The sequence below is a fragment of the Danaus plexippus genome, assembly GCF_018135715.1.
Source record: "Danaus plexippus chromosome 29 unlocalized genomic scaffold, MEX_DaPlex mxdp_36, whole genome shotgun sequence".
Lineage (NCBI taxonomy): Eukaryota > Metazoa > Arthropoda > Insecta > Lepidoptera > Nymphalidae > Danaus > Danaus plexippus.
In genome coordinates, this window is record NW_026869857.1 from 1,870,609 (window position 1) to 1,887,904 (window position 17,296).

Genomic DNA, 17,296 nt, shown 5'->3' on the forward strand with positions numbered 1-17,296 from the left:
GGATACGTAGAAGATATTCTAGAATGTAGATATAATTGAATAGAGTAATGAGTTGATCGTGTCGTTTTTAAAAATTCTATATAATTTGTGTATATATATATATATATATATACTTAAGATATATATATATATAAATATACTTAAGACGATCAAAATTATTACAAAACGACAACTACTATACTACTCATAATGCTAATTACGAAGACGACGGTGTCGATTTAGTGACTAGAAGCCGAAACCCGAACGCCTCGAACGATCCCCGCCGACCGCCTCCGGAGTACGTATATAAGAGCCCGTCGGTTTTAAAACGGCTGTAGGAGCGAGTCCGACCTCCGCACGGTGCAGACGTGCGGCAAAGTGTTCCGATGCTGATTGTTAGTGTGAAAGTGACAAAGTGATAGAAGAGGTTAGAAGATCAACGTGTCCGGCGTTGATCAAGCAGACTCCGAAGAGGGTAGCAGTCACCGTCGCTTAGTCGCCGTTGTCCTGCCGCCAGGTATCACAGTCGATAGGGAAGTAGGTACACCCCTGTTACCTAAAAGCAGGGACTAGTATTCGTACTTTCTTACATTTATACACCTCCCTGTCAAGGCAGGGAGGACACTCCCCGTTCCGTCGTCCATCATGGGCGACAATTATAAAGTCCGATTCGAGGGACTACTACAGTTCCTCGAAAACAAATTTCCTAATATCTACCAAGAATACACCGACCCTTGCAAGCCACCGAGGATGGCCTCTTTCAACACGGATAGCCCGGCTTCACCAGGCTGCCCACAACGCCGCATTCCATCCGACATGGAATGCTCCGAAAACGAGTGGGAGTCTTCTTCTTCGCTGACTTCCGACACCGAGGAGGACAACGACGGGTTCAGGCCCGTTGTATCCAAATCGGGGAAAAGGAAGGCGGCGAAGTCGCTGAAGGCTCCGACGCCAGTAAAGAAAATAGTGACGTCACCCGCAGCTGCCGGCGCGGCTGCGCGCGCGCCTGCGGGCACACCTGTGTCTGCACCTGTGGGCACATCTGTGTCCGCACCTGCGCCCGCACCTGTTCGCACAGCTGCGGGTACAACAATACCGACCACCGCGTGGAAATCGATGTTGCCTCCGCCGCTCTACATTAGAACAAACAAAAGCTGGAACGATATTTCCAGCTTACTTAATGATAAAAACATAAATTTTACGTCAGCTCGGAACACGGCAGTAGGGATCAAGGTCTCTGCAGCCACTCCAACCGACCACCGTGCATTGACCGCGATGTTACGGAAAAAAAATATTGAGTACCACACCTACGCCCTCCCGGAGGAGCGTAGGCTTACGGTAGTAATCAAGGGTCTCCCCGCGGAGATACCTGTGAACGTCATCAAAGAGGACCTTCAGTCCCAAAATCTGCCGGTGTTGGAAGTGCATCGCATGCACAGGCCCAACAAAAACCCTTTGACATGGTACTAGTTCATCTGTCCCTTACCCCGGAAGGTAAGAAAATTTATAATATACCTTCAGTTTGCCGATTGTCGGGCTTGGAAATCGAGCCCCCGAGAAACCGCGGCGCCCCGGGGCAATGCCACCGATGCCAACTATATGGCCATTCGCAGAGGTTCTGCTACGCACGCCCGCGCTGCGTAAAGTGCCTAGGCGACCATGGCACATCCGACTGCAGCAGGGTCGGGCCTACGGAGGAGCCGCCTAGCTGCGTCCTGTGCGGCCAGCAGGGTCATCCCGCGAACTTTCGCGGATGTCCCAAAGCGCCGCACTGGGCGAAAGCTGGGCGGAAACCCAACAAAGCCCAAGAGCCGGCTCCCATCCCTGCTGCTCCTCCTGCAAAAAACGCCTGGCATAGGCCTAGCGTTATTAACGAACCGACAGCAACCCAGGCCCCTAAGGCACCCATGGCCCCTCAGGCAACCCAGGCCCCTAAGGCAACACAGGCCCCTCAGGCACCCGCGCACATACCGGCAACCGGCCTCGCAGCTGACTTGCAGTTAGTCTGTGACTTCGCGAGTCTTATAGACCCCGCGGAGGTGCAGACGTTCGCTGCCAAGCTGAGGGCCTCCGATGGCAATTCTCAGGCCCGCATGCTGGCAATGTGCCAGCACGCGGGCATGTTGAGTGCCGTGGGAGCGTTCAAAGCCAATGGCAATTAGTACTTACGATTAGGCGTCCCAGACACCCCTCCTAGACCCTGACAGTAAACATATGACCGACAGTACAGACATAAAAGTCCTCAAGACACACAAGACAACAAGACACAAACACACCGCCTTCGCCGGCGAAGACGAGGTCCCGTTTCTAACACGTCGCTCCGGCGTTCTGCCGTCGGGGGACGTCATGTATTCCAATATCCAAATCATCCTCCACTACAACGACGTCCTAAGCCGAGGTCCGGCCTCTTAGAGGCACCCTTGGGACGGGCGTATCCCTATGTCGGGCCCTTTGGGCCCGAATTAAACGGGTAGGTCCCATCGGGCCGCCCACCCCTCCCGGTGACGCTGTAAAAGCCAATAGGGCTAACAGCTACTGTCAACTCGAAAAAAAAAAAAAAAAAAAAAAAATAAAACGGCTGTCATTATAGTTCGATCGTCGCTGTAGTGCACAACTGTCCGTCGTTTCGCCGTTCCGTGTAGAATTTACCGATAGATTAGTAGTAGTAGTATTATTATTACTACTTCTTTTTATTAATAATGGCTCGTACTAAACAAACCGCTCGTAAATCAACCGGTGGTAAGGCACCACGTAAACAGCTAGCCACGAAGGCCGCCCGTAAGAGCGCACCGGCAACCGGAGGAGTGAAGAAGCCTCATCGTTACAGACCCGGTACTGTGGCACTTCGTGAGATCCGTCGCTACCAGAAGAGCACGGAACTTCTCATCCGCAAGCTACCCTTCCAACGTCTAGTACGTGAGATAGCTCAAGATTTCAAGACCGATCTGCGTTTCCAGAGCTCTGCGGTGATGGCTCTGCAGGAGGCTAGCGAGGCGTATCTCGTAGGTCTCTTCGAAGACACGAACCTTTGCGCTATTCACGCTAAACGCGTCACTATTATGCCTAAGGACATCCAGCTAGCAAGAAGGATTCGCGGCGAACGTGCCTAAACGTAGAAGTGTCAATGGTGTTGTTTTTTTATATGTGTATGTACCTAAATAGTTGTGTGTGTGTGTTGTTATAATACTGGAAATTGTATATATATATATATATATATATATATATATATATATACATACACACACATATATTTATAGTTCATCCTACGTATATAAACAACACAACAACGAATATAAAAAAAGGCCCTTTTCAGGGCCGCATATATATCTGAATTAATAAAATAACGTTTCATACGACCGATAACGCCTAAACAACAATATTATGCCTATCTATGAACAATAATATATAATTAGTGAACGGAAAAATATTTTATATACCTAATATAAAATTTATTATGTTACGTATTTATTATTAACCACACACAGCACCAGTATTTAGATCAAATAAATCGATAGATATGTATAAGTAGCAATAACAACATATTAATATAATACGCGTGTAAAAAAATAAAATATTGGACGTAATGTTACGACGAAAGTAAAGTATACAAAATAATAATAATAATAGTATTAATAATTACATGAATTCTGGAAACAAGTCGAAACATGTTAGTCCCCCATCGTGTCGTCGGCTTTACTTTGTAGATGGCAGTTCCAACTACTGCGCAGGTGCCTCTCTTCAGTTTCTTTCTAAGAACGATTGTAAATATGTTTTATTATGTATATGTCTATTTATTTTTTATTCATATTCATATGTATATATAAAATATATATATTTATATACATATTTATAACAAAAAAAAAATTTAAGAGAAACATTACTCTAGAGGCACGACGGACAGTGTGTCGCGGGGTCCGGGGAGGGCGATATAGTACCCCGTCCCTCGCCCCGTACATCCACACCACCACATCGTACGTTTCCCCCCACCAGTAAACTACCGGTATACACTATAAAAGGAACGCATTTGTATCAGACGATTTTACACACGGAACGACACGCGCGCGCAACGCTATCGTTCGGAACGTTCGAAATCGTAAAGAAGTGAAGAAGAAATAATAATAATCGCAACGACTACATCATCATGACCGGTCGCGGTAAAGGAGGAAAGGGTCTGGGAAAAGGTGGAGCCAAGCGACACAGGAAAGTACTCCGTGATAACATCCAGGGTATCACCAAACCGGCCATACGTCGTCTGGCACGCAGAGGCGGCGTCAAACGTATCTCCGGTCTGATATACGAAGAGACCAGAGGCGTTCTCAAAGTATTCCTAGAGAACGTCATCCGCGACGCCGTCACGTACACCGAGCACGCGAAGAGGAAGACCGTCACAGCCATGGACGTCGTGTACGCCCTGAAGCGACAGGGACGCACCCTATACGGTTTCGGCGGTTAAACGTTCGGCGTGTCTATACGTATATAACCGGCTCCCGACTACGTGATATAAAGCAGAAGAGGAACAACAACAACACAACACAACACCAACACCAACACAACACCACACCACACCACACACACCACACAACGACAACATCATCATGACGATATCATCTCATCGTCACGAAGAATAAAGTGAAGAAATGTCGTCTTGTCAATATATATACATGTGTATATATATATACGTCTCGCGTGTGACTGAGTGACCGATCGAGCGAGTGCCTGTGCCTGTGCCGATTCTTCTCCGCCGCCTGCCCGACTGGAATAATATTATACGAATATTTTTCTCTTCTCGCTTTATATCATGTGTCATCGGAAATATTTTTGTTTTTTAAAAAAAAGCCCTTTTCAGGGCCGCATATGTATCCGTTAAATATATTATTCACAATAGTGAATATCGAATACGAGTTTCAACGACGGAATAATATAAAATGGATGATAGGTATAGGTGGTGGTGCCGAAACTCCACCTATCTAGTTGGATTTCAAATTCAACTTACTGAAATCTACTCTCACGACGACAAACACAGTAAACGAACACATTATTAACTCTCATATCATAACACTAATAAATACATATATTTTATTATTGTTATTATTATTATTATTATTATATGAATTTATATTTATCTACTAATCGCCAACTCATACAAGGTATATCTTAAGGGGGTATATTATTTAATTATGTAATTACTTAATTAATTATTTGATTATGTTATTATTCTACGAATTTATATACATAATATATATATATACACTCGTATATAGGTGCATACTTTTATTATAATTCTTCTCTGAATACAATTCATATTTTCTTATCCCTCCGAATATACGTAATATGTATCGATGTATTTATTATGTATATCAAACGGACATCCCACCAATGTACCTATATAAATATTATTATTATTAATTAATTTAACATTTTAAATAAATTGAGGTGATCGATGATACTACCACAACCACACTAACAACAACAACAACTACTACTACTACTACTACAACCATCGTCATTTCGATAATCGTATCATCATAATATTCATCTTCTATTATACAATCAATTATATAATAAAATTAACGTCCTGTTATTATTATTATCTAATATTAATATAAAAACGACGACGACGACGACGACCACTACGAAGACGACGATGATGATGCATTCATTCGCCTTTGCTTCTCGCCATACTCTAGCCTCCTAGTGTGTGTTTTACGAGACCAGACTTCGATGCCGCATAAACCGTTCATAAATCATAACAGACGATGATTATGTTATCAGGGTATTGGAGTGATGTCTTCGTTTTCAATTAATCGATATTACATTAGATTATAAGGTATTCTAAATGAGAAAAATAACTTTTAAACGAGACCTTAGGTACGTCCCGAATGATATATCGAATTCAAACGTCTATTAATCTATGCTATCTACGTTAATTATGTAATTCATTGTTGATATTGAGAGTCAGGTTTAAGATTAATCATATCGCATCTTTGAATTTAAATAAACATATATATTATATTAAATAAAACGTATAAAACGGATGGATGTTAGTGAAAAGTTAGAAGTGTTCGTACGTGAAAATGTTTAGCGACAACGCGGTTCTCCTTACGGTATATTCGACGTTCATGAATCCACTAGCGACCTCTGCGGCGAAACGAGTTCGTATATCTTCTCTCGCTCATTATTACGTATAATAAAAGTCGTCGTCACTCACGCGTCCACTTTCGTGTTCGTATAAAATAAAATAACATTTTTATTTTATTTTCTTTTTGCTTTTCGTTTTGTCTGTCTGTCTGTCAGTCAGTCTTATTGTTAGTTGTGTTCTGTAAACTGTGTGTGTGTTCGTTTTAAAAAGAAGTAAAATGGCAGATACCGCAGTAGCATCCGAAACTCCAGCTCCGGCTACACCGGCGAAGAAACCGAAAGCGGCAGCGGCCGCAGCGGCCGCCGCCGCCGCCGCAGCGGCTGGATCGAAGAAACCTAAGGCTAAACCTACGCATCCTAAAACCGCTGAAATGGTCAACAACGCCATTAAAGAGTTGAAGGAGCGCAGCGGTTCATCGTTACAGGCCATCAAGAAATACATCGCCGCTCAATACAAAGTCGATACAGAGAAATTGGCACCGTTCATAAGAAAATATCTTAAGAGCGCCGTCGAATCCGGTGCCCTGATACAGACAAAGGGAAAGGGTGCTTCTGGTTCTTTCAAATTGGAATCTAAATCATCGGCAGCAAAGAAACCCTCATCGTCGGGAGGTGGCGGTAAGGCCAGCGGCGGTGGTCCCGCCGGAGGCGGTAGGGCTGCAGCATCTTCGGCATCGGCTAAATCTAAGAAAGCCGCCGCCACGGCATCGGCAGTGGCCGCGAAGGGAGGTAAGAAAGGCGGTGCCGTAGCTTCGTCCGCTGCTTCTTCACCATCTAAAGCTAAAGCATCGGCGGCGGCGGCTAGGGATAAGAAAGCGGCCGCAGCCGCAGCCGCGGCTGCCAAAAAGAAGCCAGCTGCTGCTAAGAAAGGTTCCGCATCCGCCAACGCCTCTGCCGCATCCTCAGCGGCAGCGTCTAAGGCCAAAGGAGCAGCATCCAAGGCCAAGAAGAGCGCCAAACCTCCCACTAAGAAACCAAAAGCCCCGAAACCGAAGAAAGCAGCCGCCGGTACCCCGAAATCGAAACCCGCAGCTAAGAAAGCAGCAGCAGCGAAAAAGTAATAATTTTTTTTGTTAATATTACTTTATCTATCGCGTAAATCAGCGACGGCGGCGGCAGCATCGGCACCGTGAGTTTGAGCGTCATCTTCGATTCCGTTCAATGATGATGATGATGATGATGATGATGATGATGTTGATACGCGGGACCCGGGGGTTGTTGTTGTTGTTGTTGATATTAGTGTGTTTGTATATTTGAATATCAAAGTCGTCGTATAGAATTACGATAGAATCGAAAATTATTATTATATTGATATAATAATAATAATAATAATAACGATCATCATAACAACTTGATTCAATTGGAAATTGTCAAGCCGAATGTACATAGGTAATTAATTATGTTCAGTTTTTGTGTGTTGTGAAACATTCTTAAATATCATCGATATCACACACACACGCCCACGCACACACGCACCGATGGCATCGCACTGTCTCTCCGTGCCCCCATACACTACAACGTTCGAAGAATCGACGAGAGTGACGTTCATCTTACTAGCACACGTCGCAGATACGAAAGAAAGCAAAAGAAAAATAAATAAAAAGCCCTTTTCAGGGCTAACATATGTTTCATTATGAACCCAATGGTGTGTTCTCGTTTTCCAACTGACAAAGATCGTCTTAAAATAATATACAGATAGATAGATATACAGATAGATAGATAGATAGATTAGATATGTATAATCAGAAGTAATAGCATGTACGAAAATAGCGTACAATTCAATAATAATAATTTATAATCTGAGAATAACGTCAGTATTAAACATACTCATTCGTGTTATAATAAATATGATGATATATTATGAAAAATATTAGTTACATTGCAATAATAATAATAATAATAATAATGAAAACATAATTATAATAATCTCATAACTATCATCATCATCACTATGTAAGCTCCCTATCACTTGCAATATTTTTCTTTTACCTCAGTTTAGTTTTGGAAACCCCTCCCCACTCCACGTCTACTTTAGCTCGTTATTCGTCTATATCCCCACCAGTACGTGTAGAAGTATAAAACGATCGAGGCGACCTACAAAATTTTTATATATACGTCGACTCTCTGTCCGTCGTGTGTATAATAATAATAGGTGTTTCGTTCGTTCGTTCGTTATATTTTTTCGACTAAACCGTTTATAACATTCTATATTAACAACAATGTCTGGACGTGGTAAAGGTGGCAAAGTTAAGGGAAAGGCAAAGTCTCGTTCTAACCGTGCGGGTCTACAGTTTCCTGTGGGTCGTATACACAGATTGTTGAGAAAAGGTAACTACGCGGAGCGCGTCGGTGCCGGTGCTCCCGTTTATCTCGCTGCCGTTATGGAATATCTTGCAGCTGAAGTTCTCGAGTTGGCCGGTAACGCTGCCAGAGACAACAAGAAGACCAGAATCATACCTAGACATCTTCAGCTAGCCATAAGGAACGACGAAGAGTTGAACAAGCTTCTATCGGGTGTGACGATAGCTCAGGGAGGTGTACTACCAAACATCCAGGCCGTATTACTGCCAAAGAAAACGGAGAAGAAGGCCTAAATGACAGCCAGCCCCCCTCACATTAACCATCGTCGTCAACATCATCGGACCGCGCGCACCATCGTGTCATCACTATATACAGACAGATACAGATGATCATACAGAGATGTATGAAAAAATAATAATAACAACAACAACAACATCTTCATTACTCGCACTAACCGACTCATTCTTCTTGTGAAGTAATAGTGCATGTCAGTATTTTTATATTACTGATAATATAGAGAGAGTGAGAAGTGTTTCTTATAGGGAATGGGGATGATGTGATGTTTGTTTATTTATTTTATTTTTTTTTTGTATGTATATAGTCATACATCCAAATGATGTTTTAAAAGGCCCTTTTCAGGGCCACAAAATAAATCGTTGTTTAACGTATATGTATTTTATATATATATACGAACAGTTCCAACGATACGAGACGTCGTCAATTATAATAAAATATATATTTATTATCGTTTTACGTATTCATATAATTAAGAAATTGCCTACGCTCAGTATATAATTATATATGACTTTATGAAAAACAAATTAAATAACAAAGAATAATCTACTTTTGTAAGCCGATGATCTGCTTAATGCGATTATTATTATTATTATTACTAAATTTAAAATTTAACAAAAAGATCACAAAGCATTTAATAAAACCGAAAACTAATTTGTGTTAATTACATTTTAATTAATAAGAATATATATGTATATAATAAATTAAATAATAATAGGAAACACCGATATTCGCATACTGACTGAACTATTTTTGAGATATTGTTATTATAAAACTTATAACTTACATTGTGTCATTTATATTTTGGCAACATGGTTATTTTTGATATTGTTATTATTTTATTTTTTCATGACTCTCCTACCGCCGACGAAGAAACTAGGAATTCGCCCCCCCCCCCCCCCAACGTATAATTCACTTCGGACCCCATCGTCGAAACCGCTTCCCATTGGTCGGCGGGGACGAGCGTGCTCGATACACACGTATCGGCTTGAACATAAAATAATAAATAGTAGCAAATTTCTGTGAAATTTTTTGAACACAAGCGTCTTGTACTTCGTACCGCGCGCACTGCTGGAATCACTTCGCATCGATAATTATATCGTAAGATTATTCGGTTGTTGTTGTTGTTGTTGTCGTCGTTATTATAATTGAAGATGCCGCCTAAAACGAGCGGTAAGGCAGCCAAGAAATCCGGCAAAGCCCAAAGAACATCTCCAAATCGGACAAGAAGAAGAAGAAGCACAAGAGGAAGGAGAGCTACGCTATTTACATCTACAAAGTTCTGAAGCAGGTGCATCCCGACACCGGTATCTCAAGTAAGGCCATGTCTATCATGAACTCCTTCGTGAACGATATATTCGAACGCATCGCCGCCGAAGCATCACGTCTCGCGCACTACAACAAGAGATCCACCATTACATCGAGGGAGGTTCAGACTTCCGTGAGACTGTTGCTGCCCGGCGAGTTGGCCAAGCACGCCGTCAGTGAAGGGACCAAAGCCGTCACTAAGTACACCAGTTCCAAGTGAAATGTTTCGTTATTAAATAACGAAAAAAAAAAACGTTATAACATCATCATAAAGCAACACTTATAATAATTATCACCTATCATATAGGTGTATATGTGATTTTATAAGATTATAAAAAAAGGCCCTTTTCAGGGCCACAAAATGATTCCCATAAAATAATAATAATAATTATATTATTATTAATATAAGTTTCAACACATCGAACGATCATCCAGCTCGATATTATTCTTTCAATACATTAAAATATAGTTAGTTGCTTAATATATATCATTATAATATATTGTATCGATTAAAGAACTGATCGTTGACTTACGATATGTATGTATATGATAAAATCTTTATAACTATAATATCAATATGGATACGTAGAAGATATTCTAGAATGTAGATATAATTGAATAGAGTAATGAGTTGATCGTGTCGTTTTTAAAAATTCTATATAATTTGTGTATATATATATATATATATATATACTTAAGATATATATATATATAAATATACTTAAGACGATCAAAATTATTACAAAACGACAACTACTATACTACTCATAATGCTAATTACGAAGACGACGGTGTCGATTTAGTGACTAGAAGCCGAAACCCGAACGCCTCGAACGATCCCCGCCGACCGCCTACGGAGTACGTATATAAGAGCCCGTCGGTTTTAAAACGGCTGTCAGAGCGAGTCCGACCTCCGCACGGTGCAGACGTGCGGCAAAGTGTTCCGATGCTGATTGTTAGTGTGAAAGTGACAAAGTGATAGAAGAGGTTAGAAGATCAACGTGTCCGGCGTTGATCAAGCAGACTCCGAAGAGGGTAGCAGTCACCGTCGCTTAGTCGCCGTTGTTCTGCCGCCAGGTATCACAGTCGATAGGGAAGTAGGTACACCCCTGTTACCTAAAAGCAGGGACTAGTATTCGTACTTTCTTATATTTATACACCTCCCTGTCAAGGCAGGGAGGACACTCCCCGTTCCGTCGTCCATCATGGGCGACAATTATAAAGTCCGATTCGAGGGACTACTACAGTTCCTCGAAAACAAATTTCCAAATATCTACCAACAATATACCGAACCTTGCAAGCCACCGAGGATGGCCTCCTTCGACACGGATAGCCCGGCTTCACCAGGCTGCCCACAACGCCGCATTCCATCCGACATGGAATGCTCCGAAAACGAGTGGGAGTCTTCTTCTTCGCTGACTTCCGACACCGAGGAGGACAACGACGGGTTCAGGCCCGTTGTATCTAAATCGGGGAAAAGGAAGGCGGCGAAGTCGCTGAAGGCTCCGACGCCAGTAAAGAAAATAGTGACGTCACCCGCAGCTGCCGGCGCGGCTGCGCGCGCACCTGCGGGCACACCTGTGTCTGCACCGGTGGGCACATCTGTGTCCGCACCTGCGCCCGCACCTGTTCGCACAGCTGCGGGTACAACAATACCGACCACCGCGTGGAAATCGATGTTGCCTCCGCCGCTCTACATTAGAACAAACAAAAGCTGGAACGATATTTCCAGCTTACTTAATGATAAAAATAAATTTTACGTCAGCTCGGAACACGGCAGTAGGGATCAAGGTCTCTGCAGCCACTCCACCGACCACCGTGCATTGACCGCGATGTTACGGAAAAAAAATATTGAGTACCACACCTACGCCCTCCCGAGGAGCGTAGGCTTACGGTAGTAATCAAGGGTCTCCCCGCGGAGATACCTGTGAACGTCATCAAAGAGGACCTTCAGTCCCAAAATCTGCCGGTGTTGGAAGTGCATCGCATGCACAGGCCCAACAAAAAACCCTTTGACATGGTACTAGTTCATCTGTCCCTTACCCCGGAAGGTAAGAAAATTTATAATATACCTTCAGTTTGCCGATTGTCGGGCTTGGAAATCGAGCCCCCGAGAAACCGCGGCGCCCCGGGCAATGCCACCGATGCCAACTATATGGCCATTCGCAGAGGTTCTGCTACGCACGCCCGCGCTGCGTAAAGTGCCTAGGCGACCATGGCACATCCGACTGCAGCAGGGTCGGGCCTACGGAGGAGCCGCCTAGCTGCGTCCTGTGCGGCCAGCAGGGTCATCCCGCGAACTTTCGCGGATGTCCCAAAGCGCCGCACTGGGCGAAAGCTGGGCGGAAACCCAACAAAGCCCAAGAGCCGGCTCCCATCCCTGCTGCTCCTCCTGCAAAAACGCCTGGCATAGGCCTAGCGTTATTAACGAACCGACAGCAACCCAGGCCCCTAAGGCACCCATGGCCCCTCAGGCAACCCAGGCCCCTAAGGCAACACAGGCCCCTCAGGCACCCGCGCACATACCGGCAACCGGCCTCGCAGCTGACTTGCAGTTAGTCTGTGACTTCGCGAGTCTTATAGACCCCGCGGAGGTGCAGACGTTCGCTGCCAAGCTGAGGGCCTCCGATGGCAATTCTCAGGCCCGCATGCTGGCAATGTGCCAGCACGCGGGCATGTTGAGTGCCGTGGGAGCGTTCAAAGCCAATGGAAATTAGTACTTACGATTAGGCGTCCCAGACACCCCTCCTAGACCCTGACAGTAAACATATGACCGACAGTACAGACATAAAAGTCCTCAAGACACACAAGACAACAAGACACAAACACACCGCCTTCGCCGGCGAAGACGAGGTCCCGTTTCTAACACGTCGCTCCGGCGTTCTGCCGTCGGGGGACGTCATGTATTCCAATATCCAAATCATCCTCCACTACAACGACGTCCTAAGCCGAGGTCCGGCCTCTTAGAGGCACCCTTGGGACGGGCGTATCCCTATGTCGGGCCCTTTGGGCCCGAATTAAACGGGTAGGTCCCATCGGGCCGCCCACCCCTCCCGGTGACGCTGTAAAAGCCAATAGGGCTAACAGCTACTGTCAACTCGAAAAAAAAAAAAAAAAAAAAAAAAAAAAAAACGGCTGTCATTATAGTTCGATCGTCGCTGTAGTGCACACTGTCCGTCGTTTCGCCGTTCCGTGTAGAATTTACCGATAGATTTATAGTAGTAGTATAATTATTACTACTTCTTTTATAATAATGGCTCGTACTAAACAAACCGCTCGTAATCAACCGGTGGTAAGGCACCACGTAAACAGCTAGCCACGAAGGCCGCCCGTAAGAGCGCACCGGCAACCGGAGGAGTGAAGAAGCCTCATCGTTACAGACCCGGTACTGTGGCACTTCGTGAGATCCGTCGCTACCAGAAGAGCACGGAACTTCTCATCCGCAAGCTACCCTTCCAACGTCTAGTACGTGAGATAGCTCAAGATTTCAAGACCGATCTGCGTTTCCAGAGCTCTGCGGTGATGGCTCTGCAGGAGGCTAGCGAGGCGTATCTCGTAGGTCTCTTCGAAGACACGAACCTTTGCGCTATTCACGCTAAACGCGTCACTATTATGCCTAAGGACATCCAGCTAGCAAGAAATTCGCGGCGAACGTGCCTAAACGTAGAAGTGTCAATGGTGTTGTTTTTTTATATGTGTATGTACCTAAATAGTTGTGTGTTGTGTGTTGTTATAATACTGGAAATTGTATATATATATATATATATATATATATATATATATATGCATACACACTATATTTATAGTTCATCCTACGTATATAAACAACACAACAACGAATATAAAAAAAGGCCCTTTTCAGGGCCGCATATATATCTGAATTAATAAAATAACGTTTCATACGACCGATAACGCCTAAACAACAATATTATGCCTATCTATGAACAATAATATATAATTAGTGAACGGAAAATATTTTATTACCTAATATAAATTTATTATGTTACGTATTTATTATTAACCACACACAGCACCAGTATTTAGATCAAATAATCGATAGATAGTATAAGTAGCAATAACAACATATTAATATAATACGCGTGTAAAAAAATAAAATATTGGACGTAATGTTACGACGAAAGTAAAGTATACAAAATAATAATAATAATAGTATTAATAATTACATGAATTCTGGAAACAAGTCGAAACATGTTAGTCCCCCATCGTGTCGTCGGCTTTACTTTGTAGATGGCAGTTCCAACTACTGCGCAGGTGCCTCTCTTCAGTTTCTTTCTAAGAACGATTGTAAATATGTTTTATTATGTATATGTCTATTTATTTTTTATTCATATTCATATGTATATATAAAATATATATATTTATATACATATTTATAACAAAAAAAAAATTTAAGAGAAACATTACTCTAGAGGCACGACGGACAGTGTGTCGCGGGGTCCGGGGAGGGCGATATAGTACCCCGTCCCTCGCCCCGTACATCCACACCACCACATCGTACGTTTCCCCCCACCAGTAAACTACCGGTATACACTATAAAAGGAACGCATTTGTATCAGACGATTTTCGAGAGCGAGTCCGACCTCCGCACGGTGCAGACGTGCGGCAAAGTGTTCCGATGCTGATTGTTAGTGTGAAAGTGACAAAGTGATAGAAGAGGTTAGAAGATCAACGTGTCCGGCGTTGATCAAGCAGACTCCGAAGAGGGTAGCAGTCACCGTCGCTTAGTCGCCGTTGTCCTGCCGCCAGGTATCACAGTCGATAGGGAAGTAGGTACACCCCTGTTACCTAAAAGCAGGGACTAGTATTCGTACTTTCTTACATTTATACACCTCCCTGTCAAGGCAGGGAGGACACTCCCCGTTCCGTCGTCCATCATGGGCGACAATTATAAAGTCCGATTCGAGGGACTACTACAGTTCCTCGAAAACAAATTTCCTAATATCTACCAAGAATACACCGACCCTTGCAAGCCACCGAGGATGGCCTCTTTCGACACGGATAGCCCGGCTTCACCAGGCTGCCCACAACGCCGCATTCCATCCGACATGGAATGCTCCGAAAACGAGTGGGAGTCTTCTTCTTCGCTGACTTCCGACACCGGGAGGACAACGACGGGTTCAGCCCGTTGTATCCAAATCGGGGAAAAGGAAGGCGGCGAAGTCGCTGAAGGCTCCGACGCCAGTAAAGAAATAGTGACGTCACCCGCAGCTGCCGGCGCGGCTGCGCGCGCGCCTGCGGGCACACCTGTGTCTGCACCTGTGCACATCTGTGTCCGCACCTGCGCCCGCCCGTTCGCACAGCTGCGGGTACAACAATACCGACCACCGCGTGGAAATCGTGATTGCCTCCGCCGCTCTACATTAGAACAAACAAAAGCTGGAACGATATTTCCAGCTTACTTAATGATAAAACATAAATTTTTACGTCAGCTCGGAACACGGCAGTAGGGATCAAGGTCTCTGCAGCCACTCCAACCGACCACCGTGCATTGACCGCGATGTTACGGAAAAAAAATATTGAGTACCACACCTCGCCCTCCCGGAGGAGCGTAGGCTTACGGTAGTAATCAGTTCTCCCCGCGGAGATACCTGTGAACGTCATCAAAGAGGACCTTCAGTCCCAAAATCTGCCGGTGTTGGAAGTGCATCGCATGCACAGGCCCAACAAAAACCCTTTGACATGGTACTAGTTCATCTGTCCCTTACCCCGGAAGGTAAGAAAATTTATAATATACCTTCAGTTTGCCGATTGTCGGGCTTGAAATCGAGCCCCCGAGAAACCGCGGCGCCCTGGGGCAATGCCACCGATGCCAACTATATGGCCATTCGCAGAGGTTCTGCTACGCACGCCCGCGCTGCGTAAGTGCCTAGGCGACCATGGCACATCCGACTGCAGCAGGGTCGGGCCTACGGAGGAGCCGCCTAGCTGCGTCCTTGCGGCCAGCAGGGTCATCCCGCGAACTTTCGCGGATGTCCCAAAGCGCCGCACTGGCGAAAGCTGGCGGACCCCAACAAAGCCCAGAGCCGGCTCCCATCCCTGCTGCTCCTCCTGCAAAAAACGCCTGGCATAGGCCTAGCGTTTTATTACGAACCGACAGCAACCCAGGCCCCTAAGGCACCCATGGCCCCCCAGGCAACCCGGCCCCTAAGGCCACACAGGCCCCTCAGGCACCCCGCACATACCGGCAACCGGCCTCGCAGCTGACTTGCAGTTAGTCTGTGACTTCGCGAGTCTTATAGACCCGCGGAGGTGCAGACGTTCGCTGCCAAGCTGAGGGCCTCCGATGGCAATTCTCAGGCCCGCATGCTGGCAATGTGCCAGCACGCGGGCATGTTGAGTGCCGTGGGAGCGTTCAAAGCCAATGGCAATTAGTACTTACGATTAGGCGTCCCAGACACCCCTCCTAGACCCTGACAGTAAACATATGACCGACAGTACAGACATAAAAGTCCTCAAGACACACAAGACAACAAGACACAAACACACCGCCTTCGCCGGCGAAGACGAGGTCCCGTTTCTAACACGTCGCTCCGGCGTTCTGCCGTCGGGGGACGTCATGTATTCCAATATCCAAATCATCCTCCACTACACCGTCCTAAGCGAGGTCCGGCCTCTTAGAGGCACCCTTGGGACGGGCGTATCCCTATGTCGGGCCCTTTGGGCCCGAATTAAACGGGTAGGTCCCATCGGGCCGCCCACCCCTCCCGGTGACGCTGTAAAAGCCAATAGGGCTAACAGCTACTGTCAACTCGAAAAAAAAATCAGACGATTTTACACACGGAACGACACGCGCGCGCAACGCTATCGTTCGGAACGTTCGAAATCGTAAAGAAGTGAAGAAGAAATAATAATAATCGCAACGACTACATCATCATGACCGGTCGCGGTAAAGGAGGAAAGGGTCTGGGAAAAGGTGGAGCCAAGCGACACAGGAAAGTACTCCGTGATAACATCCAGGGTATCACCAAACCGGCCATACGTCGTCTGGCACGCAGAGGCGGCGTCAAACGTATCTCCGGTCTGATATACGAAGAGACCAGAGGCGTTCTCAAAGTATTCCTAGAGAACGTCATCCGCGACGCCGTCACGTACACCGAGCACGCGAAGAGGAAGACCGTCACAGCCATGGACGTCGTGTACGCCCTGAAGCGACAGGGACGCACCCTATACGGTTTCGGCGGTTAAACGTTCGGCGTGTCTATACGTATATAACCGGCTCCCGACTACGTGATATAAAGCAGAAGAGGAACAACAA

The 17,296-nt window shown here is 45.2% G+C and overlaps 5 protein-coding genes and 1 pseudogene across 5 annotated transcripts; all 6 read left to right on the plus strand.

The window, feature by feature from the left end:
• Positions 1-2,582: 2,582 nt before the first annotated feature.
• Positions 2,583-3,180, plus strand: LOC133320473 (histone H3). Its single transcript, XM_061529055.1, has one exon. The coding sequence runs from the start codon at positions 2,679-2,681 to the stop codon at positions 3,087-3,089; it is 411 nt and encodes a 136-aa protein (XP_061385039.1). The 5' UTR covers positions 2,583-2,678; the 3' UTR covers positions 3,090-3,180.
• Positions 3,181-4,019: 839 nt separating this feature from the next.
• LOC116777905 (histone H4) lies at positions 4,020-4,502 on the plus strand. The gene has a single exon (XM_032671699.2). It carries the CDS (start codon positions 4,121-4,123, stop codon positions 4,430-4,432), a length of 312 nt encoding a protein of 103 aa, XP_032527590.1. The 5' UTR covers positions 4,020-4,120; the 3' UTR covers positions 4,433-4,502.
• Positions 4,503-6,024: 1,522 nt separating this feature from the next.
• On the plus strand, positions 6,025-7,739 carry LOC133320453 (histone H1B-like). The gene has a single exon (XM_061528989.1). The coding sequence runs from the start codon at positions 6,336-6,338 to the stop codon at positions 7,176-7,178; it is 843 nt and encodes a 280-aa protein (XP_061384973.1). The 5' UTR covers positions 6,025-6,335; the 3' UTR covers positions 7,179-7,739.
• Positions 7,740-8,320: 581 nt separating this feature from the next.
• On the plus strand, positions 8,321-9,269 carry LOC133320536 (histone H2A). The gene has a single exon (XM_061529113.1). The coding sequence runs from the start codon at positions 8,337-8,339 to the stop codon at positions 8,709-8,711; it is 375 nt and encodes a 124-aa protein (XP_061385097.1). The 5' UTR covers positions 8,321-8,336; the 3' UTR covers positions 8,712-9,269.
• Positions 9,270-9,744: 475 nt separating this feature from the next.
• On the plus strand, positions 9,745-10,359 carry LOC133320537 (histone H2B-like; annotated as a pseudogene).
• A 6,288-nt stretch (positions 10,360-16,647) lies between these two features.
• Positions 16,648-17,289, plus strand: LOC133320538 (histone H4). Its single transcript, XM_061529114.1, has one exon. The coding sequence runs from the start codon at positions 16,915-16,917 to the stop codon at positions 17,224-17,226; it is 312 nt and encodes a 103-aa protein (XP_061385098.1). The 5' UTR covers positions 16,648-16,914; the 3' UTR covers positions 17,227-17,289.
• The last annotated feature ends 7 nt before the right edge of the window (positions 17,290-17,296 follow it).

Bases quoted from the DNA above. Each gene is read 5' to 3' on its own strand.
- LOC133320473 (XM_061529055.1), top strand. From the start codon at position 2,679: ATGGCTCGTACTAAACAAACCGCTCGTAAATCAACCGGTGGTAAGGCA.
- LOC116777905 (XM_032671699.2), top strand. From the start codon at position 4,121: ATGACCGGTCGCGGTAAAGGAGGAAAGGGTCTGGGAAAAGGTGGAGCC.
- LOC133320453 (XM_061528989.1), top strand. From the start codon at position 6,336: ATGGCAGATACCGCAGTAGCATCCGAAACTCCAGCTCCGGCTACACCG.
- LOC133320536 (XM_061529113.1), top strand. From the start codon at position 8,337: ATGTCTGGACGTGGTAAAGGTGGCAAAGTTAAGGGAAAGGCAAAGTCT.
- LOC133320538 (XM_061529114.1), top strand. From the start codon at position 16,915: ATGACCGGTCGCGGTAAAGGAGGAAAGGGTCTGGGAAAAGGTGGAGCC.